Source organism: Hippichthys cyanospilos, chromosome 2, assembly GCF_059441005.1.
Source record: "Hippichthys cyanospilos isolate Australia breed blue-spotted pipefish chromosome 2, RoL_Hcya_1.0, whole genome shotgun sequence".
Classification (NCBI taxonomy): domain Eukaryota; kingdom Metazoa; phylum Chordata; class Actinopteri; order Syngnathiformes; family Syngnathidae; genus Hippichthys; species Hippichthys cyanospilos.
In genome coordinates, this window is record NC_142370.1 from 27,255,458 (window position 1) to 27,265,659 (window position 10,202).

General features: G+C 38.1%; 1 protein-coding gene across 2 annotated transcripts; it reads right to left on the bottom strand.

Annotated features, from left to right (window-relative positions):
- Positions 1–2,194: 2,194 nt before the first annotated feature.
- LOC148428084 (uncharacterized) lies at positions 2,195–7,364 on the bottom strand. 2 transcript variants are annotated; one of them, XM_088408093.1, is made up of 5 exons: positions 7,305–7,326; positions 7,060–7,122; positions 6,894–6,978; positions 5,352–5,393; positions 2,195–3,253 (listed from the first exon to the last, which is right to left on the bottom strand). In XM_088408093.1, exons 3-5 carry the CDS (start codon positions 6,964–6,966, stop codon positions 3,057–3,059), a joined length of 312 nt encoding a protein of 103 aa, XP_088264219.1. In that variant the 5' UTR covers positions 6,967–6,978; positions 7,060–7,122; positions 7,305–7,326; the 3' UTR covers positions 2,195–3,056. The 2 variants fall into 2 exon arrangements, with proteins under 2 accessions (XP_088264219.1, XP_088264218.1); XM_088408092.1 differs by lacking the exon at positions 7,060–7,122 and having other exon boundaries at positions 7,305–7,364.
- Positions 7,365–10,202: the final 2,838 nt, after the last annotated feature.

Here is a 10,202-nt window from a genome sequence, read left to right on the forward strand (position 1 = left end):
CCACTGCACTCTTTTGTTAAAGTGTCAATTCGTCAAGATCGCTCGAGTGTCGCCACTCAGCTTGCACAGTTGCTTCACAGAAGTGGATGAACCCTAGCTAAGCGCTTAAATGTGACTTGTGGTTTAAACCGCGGATATGTTTCAATTTAAGTAAAGTGGGCTTACGATTCGTCATTCCAGTTGCTCGAAAGCAAAACGACTTATTTTAGGAAAAGTCAAACTTCAACACACATCGAACACGTCTGATCTTCACGCCGGTAGACCAGCTCATTTGTCGTGTTAGGGTTAGGGTTTGTTTTTGATTATGAGATAAGTAATAAACACATACACGCAGCTATGTATTATGTGCATTATAAGAAGAAAAACAAGAGAGAATAATAGCAGGCCTTAAATTGACTGGCCAGCCAAGTTTGTTGTCTAGAATAATGCATAAAATAAATTGTCGGTTGCTCACAATCGTGTCGTTTTATTGAGCAAACTGCAAGAAAATTAACCATTTTTATTGAGAAAACAACAAGTACATTAAATATCTACTGTCCAAAATTTTCAGCTGCAACAGGTTTTTTATTTGTTTAATTTTGCTCACGACACAAGTGATTTGAATGCAATGGGAGCATGCATGTTTTTATTGTCTAAGACTGCAGCTATTAGGAATTCGGATTTTTAAAAACGTATAGAAATAATTCTGTACCTGCCTTTGACTGTAATTTAATGAACAGCTTGAATGAATTAATTTGGCAGTGTAAATTAAGATCACTTAATTGCTACTATAAAAATAGGAAAATGATCGTCCACTCCATTTACCATTTACTTGTTTTAACAGGATTTTCATACGACTATTTAAGTTGCCACTCGAGTACAAATACGTGATTGCTAAACTGCTAAATTTTGCATCACAAGACAACAAAATATTACCCAAGTGAAATAGTATGTAACATGCCCTGCAATTGGCTGGTTCAAGGTTTCCCCCGCCTACTGCCCCAAGTCAGCTGGGATAGGCACCAGTAGTTGGGGCCCTAGTGAGGTTATGCAGCTGGCTGACTGGATGGATGGATAAATAGTTTGGTTACTCATCAATTCAGATACCTGTTTAACACTTCGCGTGATGTTTTTTAGGTGGTTTGTTGTGAGATGTGCATTGGCTCACTGAATGTTTGGAAGTACTTTTATGGACCTAATAATACGGACATTAACAATGTTTATTAGGGGGAATTAGATGCTGCCAGTTCAGTGAGAGAGAAAGTAGATGATGGTTGAAAGGGCTTTTGTATTGGATGACCACATTGAACAGGGCATCTTAGAACTCCTGCAATAGAAAAGTGTTACACCCATGTGCGGGTTGCTATAAAGAATTGCTTCTTAATTATTATATTTTTTTGCAAAGCCAGTCCAGGGAAGAAAAGCCGAAAAAAAATAACAAAAAAATATCAAAATGCCTGTAATTAAAAAAATAAAATACAAAATGATGGTGATCCTTACTTTATTGCAATTACACTTTACATGACCTCCCCCCACACAGGCATCACTTCGCGCCCCCCAGGTGACCCCCCTCTATTTGAAAAAGACTGCTGGAAGGTAACCTAAGCCTCACAGTTATGTCACACACACATTTTTACATTCATTGCACATGTCTGTTAACCCACAAAACATTAACAAGGTCAAATGTCAATTCCATCTACCCAAAGAAAAGTACTGGATCGTGAAATTGCACAATTCCTCAACATTTGTTTTCAGGAAAAAATAAAATAAAATAAAATAGAACGACCACAGGATGGTGCTGTTCCCATTTTCATTCTACACGTAAAAAAAACATGAACAGCTCAAAATGACAAAACCAAAATATCTCTCCAAGTTTGGAGTAATGGCAATTATTCATTCTCACATATTGATTATATAATAGCTATATGTATATATGAGTGTATTCACTAGACTTATAGAGTATCTTTCAATTGGATATAAAAAGTTTGCAAAGTTTGTAAAACATTCAAAACGTTTTCCAAACCATTAAGTCGACCAATATCTGTACAATTTAATAGAAAAATAAGAGAGAGAAAATGTAAAAAAAAAAAAAAAAAAAAAAAATATATATATATATATATATATATATATATATATATATATATATATATATATATATATATATATATATATATATATATATATATATATATATATATATATATATACTGTATAATAAACTGAGAGACTGTAATTACATAAGTGTGCACACCCTTTTATGAAAAGGGAACTCGTATTAAATGAGAGTAGGTACACACCTGCCAATATTTAAGAGCCTCCAATTAACCCAATTTAAAGTTCAGATGTTGAAGTATGCTCTTCCTGATATTTTTGTAGGACCATCATAGGGTATAAATTGTTGTCTGCAGACACCTTCCATAGAATTAGACACGTCATCATTCAAAGGGGAATCCTATAACAATATTTTTGAATACAGTCATCTTCATGTGGAAAAAAAAAGCCACAACAGAGCCATTCCAATGAACTAAACAGACCTGAATTTTTTTTTATGAATAAACGTGAAGTTAATTTGTCCAGGAGGCAGCTGAGACGCTGATAGTATCACTAAAGAAGCTGCAACAATTTATAGCAAGTATGGGCTGTCTAGCAGATGTGACAACCTTCTCCCATCTTCTTAATATTTCTGGATTTTGGAGTTGGGTAGGACGAATAAAAAATGTTTCTTACGAAGAAAAACACTGAAGGGACGTGAATCATTACAAAAGTTACGTTTGGTGCGAGCACAACAGCATGGTGGTGGCAGCATCATGCTTTGTGGTTGGTTTTCTTCATCTGGAACGTAGGCCTTAACGTAGATGGAATTATGAACAGTCCCAAATACCAGTCTGTGTGAGCACAACATTTGTAGACACCCGCTAACATTTTTTTAAATGACAAATCCTCCAATGTTTTAAGAGTTTCAGTTTGACAACTTTTAGAGAGGTTTTTTCTTCCCCTCAAATCTGCTTTGAGAAAGGTGTAAACATGTACTACACTTGTTTTACAATATTCATGTAAAATGTCCACACATTCCAGCTCTAATCATCCAGACTAATCTCAAGAGGTGTTTTGTTTTGGAGCACCGTGTCAGAACAAATTGAGTCATCATCAGCTTCATCATCATCATCCTGGTTGTCCATCTCATGGGTGACGTAAGAGCCCTTATTTCTGCACCAACGCCACAGCACAAATGCCACAATCACACAGATGAGTAAGAGTGTTGCGCTTATCACACCTGCAAGAACAAAAAACAAAAAAAACACACCATGCAGTATAAGGCAGATGATTCATATGAGAAAAGTATTGAAAATTAAGAAAATTAAGAAACTAAAATGAACAAACAAAAGAAAAAAGCTTATAACAAGAATCAAATGAACCCAAGGAAATAAGTGATGGCAAAAGGCTTTGGCGTACAATTAATAATATTCTTGGTAGAGCCAATAAAAATGACCCATATATGATAGAAATTGATGGGTCTTTTATTACCAGTCCCGTTGATATTGCTAATAACTGAAATAACCTTTTCATCAATAAGATAAGAGTTATCAGGAAAAATATAACAAAAATAAGGCACGACAAAACAAATCTGTCAATGACATTCATTGATTCAACTTGATCAAAAAAATCATAATGCGAGACAAAAACTGCACTTTTACATTTAGTTCAACCACATTTAGCTCTCCCACATTTATAATCTGAGTGGATGGAAAATGGATGGAGAGCTACCTAAGAAAAATGATTAATTTATATATTTTAATGGCATCTTTTCCACAAGTGAAGGCTTAGAGTGTGGTGTCCCCCAAGGCAGTTGACTCGGTCCTTTGCTTTTCTCTATTTTTACAAACGAGCTCCCTGTAGTCTTAAGCAGTGCTTCTATGACATTGTACGCTGATGACTCAACATCATATAATTCAGCTGAAAGTCTCAGTGACATAAAGAAGACACTGCAGAATGAAATCAACTATCAAACTGAGTAGATGATAACCAATTCGTTTTAAACATTAACAAAACCAAATATTGAATTCTTGGCTCTAATATACTGTATCGTTAAAGAAGGCTAAGCCTTTGTTGTTCCCCTTAAACTTCCTTCCTTTAGAGCGAGTGCATGACTTATGTCTATTTGGAATAACTATAAACGGACAACCGAATTGGTCCAGTTATATAAATAAGATTGTGACCAAAATGAACAGGGCTTTGTCAGTTGTTAAAGGACGTGCTTTTTTTATGACTCAGACTTCAGTAAAACAGGTACTTTGAGCATTTTTTAATGTATGTAGCATACATTGTTGAATTTTATTTATATGTATATGTCTCTTTATTGCTAATCAACAGTGTCTTTTTTTGATTTTTTTGATTCATCATTTTATCATTTAATCTCATATATGGATTTTGTATTTTTAAGTAATGGACCCCAGGAAGACTAGTTACTACCTCTGTATCAACTAATGGGGATCCATACATACAAATGACCAAAAAATATTCTTTTGCCGCGGCTCTCTGTGACTTCGGATAATATGAGTACTTCATTTAAAGTAATGAAGCAGTGAATGTTGCCTTGCGATTGACTTTCAACCAGTTCTGTTTGTTCCCCGCCCACTGCCTGAAGGAATGGAAGCTGGGATCGACCCAATGAAGATAACGAGTGTCGATTCACAAGTCCATTTAATGTTAACAACTTGAATTTCTGGTTACTTAAAACTTTAGGAGAGCACATGAATTTGAAGTGATTCTTTTTTTTTTACTGGTATTGGAAGTATTATAATGTGCTATTGTTTTGCACATACAGTATATTTCTTATACTAAAAGTGAAATAGTCCTTATTTCATTTGGACTGGATAATCCTCATTCAGTGGAACAATAATAAAACCCATGACATTTTTGGTTTATGCTTTTATGGTTGCAAGTGTAGGCATTAAGACTGGCTTTCATTCATAAATAGTGCAGTTACTTAAATAGACATTTTATCATTTTTCATAAGTAGTGTTATGTTTATGTTATAGATTTCAGAAAGGTTTTGCTGCTCCCATTGTATTTTGTTTATTTTGGGAGACGGTCAAAATGGCTCTTTGAGTGTCAAGAGTTGCCGACCCTTGGACGAGTAAACTAAATGACGGAAGCACATATGCGCTGTGAAATGAGCATCCCATAGATGTGGTCGAAGCAGGTGTAAATTTAGATCGACTTTCTGGCAAATTCTCACCGTGCGCATGCAGACACATCTTTGCCGCACATGTCGTCTGTTGAATTGACAAACAAGCCCACTTTGTGCGGATATGTGTGACAGCGCAGTTGTAGTATCTATAAAATTTTCTCCCTAAGGGTTTAGCTCTTACCTCCAATCAAGGCTCCAAAGGTAACATCATCCACTTTGTGGTCTGTAAAAGAAACACACACACGTTCAATTCGAAGAAAGGTGAATGATTCCTAATCCGCTTCAAGACCCTGATTAAAGTGTGGGCCATGGTGAGTTTTCAGTTTTACACATTTGGTGCAAATGCTAAAGCGTGATATAACTACATTCCAGCAGGTCATCCTAACATGCTTCACAAAATAACCGGATTAAAACCTCATTTAGGGCTTGATCCGGCCCGTGGGCCGTACATTTGACACCTCTGCTCTAATTTGTCCTTAGGTGTGACTAGGTGTGTGAGTGATTGTTCATCACTATGTGCCCTGCGATTGGCTGGCATCTGGTCCAGGATGTCCCCCTCAAACTGCCCGAAGTCAGCTGGGATAGGCACCAGCAAGCCAGCAACACTAGTGAGGATAAGCAGCTACAAATAATGAATGGATGGATAATACCCCCGATTTACAGCAAGTTTCATCAAAACACATCACAAATATCGTCTATATGTCACTAATTTTTGCAGTGACAGTTGGGCAACTAAGGTTAAAAAAAAGAACAAAATCTGGAAGATTCTCAGAAAAAAACTCATATAAGCATGCGGAAACATGCAACAACCACTCAGGTAGGTTGAGCCCATAGCCTACTAACTGCTCCTATCGCCACTGCAACAGACGTGAGCAAGGGAGTAGCTTTACTCTGATGTAAGACTGATAAGACACTCCCTCCTCCTTACTCAGCCTTGGCAACATTGACATAATTTTTACATTATATATATGATTTCAACAGAGTATGACTGTACAGTTTTGTTTGTTTGTTTTATGCAATAAAGAAAAGCGATTGTGGCCACTTTTAGAGGTAATTTCTCAAGATTATGTCGAAAATGTTTGGCAGGTTGTCTGAGTAATTTGCCTAAACAAAATGGCTAGTTCTGCTTGCTAATGTCAACTTTACAGCACATATTCCTTTTTAGTGTCTTCACTGCCATTAACCTCAGAATACAAATGTCGATTAATTAGCTATTGCCGCAGTGATAATGTTGATGAATGTCTAATTTTTCACCCTGTCTATTAGAAATAAATGTGCAGTTCAAATGTAAATTATGTCAAGCTCTCATGTAACATCTTCTATTCCATTAAAAAAGAAGGCTATAATAATCCATCATTTTCTACTTTCGTCATGGCTTTGCGTTCGACAACTATCAACTACAGTTGTTTGTTCATTAGTGATGCCGTCAGGGAAAGCTTCTTGTTTTACTGTATGTGACCTCATGCTGAATTTCAATACAAAGTATAAATGCTGCGATGAGAGGAAGGGGCACAAGTACAGCAGGTAATGAGAACCTTGTGAAGGTGTTGAAGGTATTCAGCTACTGCTTACGAAAGCTAACATTTGTGGTATAACAGCGCAGGCAATCTGCTTCTAGTCTTTGTTGACTTTTACAATATTTAACTAAGAGCGTGTTGTACTTTGACAACCAGATCATCTCTGGCTGACTTGTTTGCCACTTTCAGAAACTTTCATCACATACCGGCGACAGTTTTAGTCCCAGACTCCGAATGCAGGGTCATGTCTAAGGGGTGAGGAGTTGTGGCATCTAGCATCTCCGCAGCAATCTGGACAGAAAAGAAACCTCAAAACACAAATCCACATTTTGCTCATCACATTTAAAAAATTTAAATACTAATTTCACTTACTAACTACTGAGTATGTGGTGCTTTGAGGTCAGAAGCACCTCGACCAAAATGACTCCCCTAAGTCTGAATGATGAACATGATATGAATTTATTTCGTTTTTTATTTATTCTTCCTTACACGCGCTACATTAAATGGCAGTAGTTAATAGTTTCCTCGCATTTGTATCATGCATGCGTGCGGGAGTTTTAGCTTTGACAAAAGCACCGTGTCAAAAAAAAACAATGCACAACGTGACCAAAACTCACCAGCTTAGAGCGTCAGACAGCAGCAAATAGAAGTGTGTCTGAAAAACCCGTGCATGAATAAAAACGGGTGTGGTGGGTCTGGACTTGGGGCCCCTCCCACAAGAGCTGCTCTTTAAGAGACATCATCATGTAAACGTCACACAGAGCCCACTTCAGATGGTTAAAAGTACTGTACAGTAGCTCTCCTCTTTCCATGAGCTCATTGTCTCCTTTTCATATATATTCTCCTTCCAAGGAATTAAAATTAAACTTTTGAATTACACACACCTATCCACAATTTTTATCAGTGGACTATTTAAGTGCAGCTCAGGGCAAAGAATGTTGTCGGATGATTCTAACGCTTTTGCTGCTGTAATTCCCCTGCTGTAATTCCGTATAGTGTCCCCTTTCTACTTTACACTTCATCTTTTGTGTGCTTTTTCCATAAAAAAAAAAACAAAACGCTATATTTCGGAGGGATGCAAGGTACAGGTTCCCTGTATGCCATACAGACATACATGTCGACCTACTGCAGTACACATATTTACTCAAATCTTAAATTATTCCAACTTCTACAGTAACTCTACTATGTACTAGTGTCACTTCTCATTTACAGCTCTTGGCTGTAGTGGGGGAACACGGAGGGCCGCAGTTGCCCTCTGAGTAACCGCCCTCAGATGTCGAACTAGAGTGAAGCCTGTAGCTGAATAAACCTGATAAAAGCAGAGTTTACACTTGAAATTGCAATTTATTACAAAAGCTAACAGCTTCTCGAAGCTTTCGTCCTCACCGCTCCCCTTCAATCGCGTGTGATCTTCCCACAAAAAACTTTCACATTTTGCGGGGGGTTTTCAGTTCCATGAACCACAAAAAACAAGGAAACTGTATTCTTCCTCCATGTTCTTGTGCCTTCTTTGCTCCTTGTCTTTCTAGTGAGTGTGTTATGTTTGAACGTCTTATGCTAGTTTCTTTGTTACTCATCCGGCGGCGTATTTTCACAGTTCGTTCCCCCTTCATTTATATTTATGCTTTTTTAGATACCTGATTCCCATTTACCTTTTTTGTTTAGCCAAATGTTGATACTTTGAATTAATGTTATTTGTTTGGGATTTTGTTGATACTTTGCACGTGCTTAGAGTTTCATGATTGTTCTTGCTCTTGTGTTTTCTTAAAATGATCTATTATTTCTGTCTACTCTGGGGTCTTTCTCATTTTATTGCTCACTGCGTAGCACATCCCAAACAGGGCAGTCACAGGGCAGAAAGATTATATCTCCTGAAAAGCCCACAAATGTCCAAATGGAATAATGCCAATGTGTTCTGTTGTATCAATGAAATTTTTTGCTGATTTATTTTGTCACTGTGGCGATTTGAAGATGTGACTGTCTCCTGTGGCATATTCCCTCCCTAATCCCATAATCCTTTGCAGACTCCACTCTCACGCCCCTACTCCCGATCGGATTAGAATCTCTTGGATCAGCACGTCTCACCTCCACACACTCCCACCTGATGGCCCACATTTAATTCCTCCTTGCAGGTTGAACTATTTGGACGAACAGGAAATGAAAGGACCAAGAAGAGCAGTTTGCTCTTGAATTTCTTCTGCACCTCACCCTGTTTCAAAAGTGTTTTTTGGCACTTGTTAATCCTGCTAAAGAAGAACATCTAAAGAAAACAATACAACTCTATTTTAGACCCATCACAACAAGTGAAGCACCACATGTTGACAGATAACATAATGGAGAATATAGTCCTCCTTTTGGGTTTGTAAAAAATGATTAATTGCTGAATCTCACTGAGCATGTGTGTCTTCTTTGTCGATACATGTATTGTATTAAATAGTACTGTATACTGCAAGCTAAAGGCTAAAGTGCACACTGTAACAACGCATGAAATCATAATAATGCAACCTCTAATTCTTTGCAATTTACATATACGACCTTGGGTTATTCCTCTCTATGTCACAATTTGGTAAATTTCAGACTTTCAGAACCTCGACCAGGAGTGTCCAAAACCGGGGGACGGATCACCAGGTGTTAACAGGCCAACTGAGAGGTATAGTCCCTCCATTGTGTCCTGGGTTGTCCCCGCGGCCTCCTCCTGGTAAGACATGCCCAGAATACCTCACCAGGGAAGCGTTCAGGGTGCATCCTAACCAAATCTCCTAAACACCTCAACTGGCTCCTCTCAACGCAAAAGTGAAGTGGCTCAACACTGAGCCCTTCCCGGATGACCAAGCTTCTCATCCTATCTCTAAGGGAGAGCCTGTACACCCTGCGGAGGAGACTCATTTCGGCCGGAATTTTGTTCTTTTTGTCACGACTCACAGCTTAGGGGTGAGGGGAGGAACGTAGATCGGCCATTAAAAAGAGAGCTTCGCTTTTCTGCTCAGCTCTTTCTTTACCGTGACAGGCCCACATCACAGCGGACGCTGTACCGATCCACCTGGCGGTCTCCTACTCCATCCTATGGTCACCTTTGAACAAGACCCCAATATACTTGAACTCCTTCATTTCGGAGCAGGACTTCATCCGCGACAAGGAGAGGCAATACCACCCATTTTCGACTGAGTATCAGGGCCTCAGATCTTCACAATTGGCTGTGAACCGCTCCAGTGAGAGTTGGAGGTCACGGCCTGAAGAAGCCAACAGCACTACATCATCTGCAAATAGCAGAGATGTATTGTTGAGACTCCGGAACCGTAACCCCTCAACGCTTCGGCTACACAACTCATTGATCAATATGAAGTGTTAAATGGATTGCTCTCATTGACATTGCAATGTTAATAATAAATACATATGGTGATTTTTGTATCCTGAAAAGTGATTTTTGAAGAATACATTGTCTGAAACCAGTGTGATGTGTACTTTTAAGAAGTATAATTCATTTGAATGATTATTTTTTTAACAATTTTATTTAA

Excerpts from the sequence above, each read along its gene's own strand:
- LOC148428084 (XM_088408092.1), bottom strand. The coding sequence starts at position 6,966 with ATGCTAGATGCCACAACTCCTCACCCCTTAGACATGACCCTGCATTCG. Across the intron at positions 5,394-6,893 it reads TGGGACTAAAACTGTCGCCG|ACCACAAAGTGGATGATGTT; the intron begins GTATGTGATGAA and ends TTTCTTTTACAG. Across the intron at positions 3,254-5,351 it reads CTTTGGAGCCTTGATTGGAG|GTGTGATAAGCGCAACACTC; the intron begins GTAAGAGCTAAA and ends TTGTTCTTGCAG.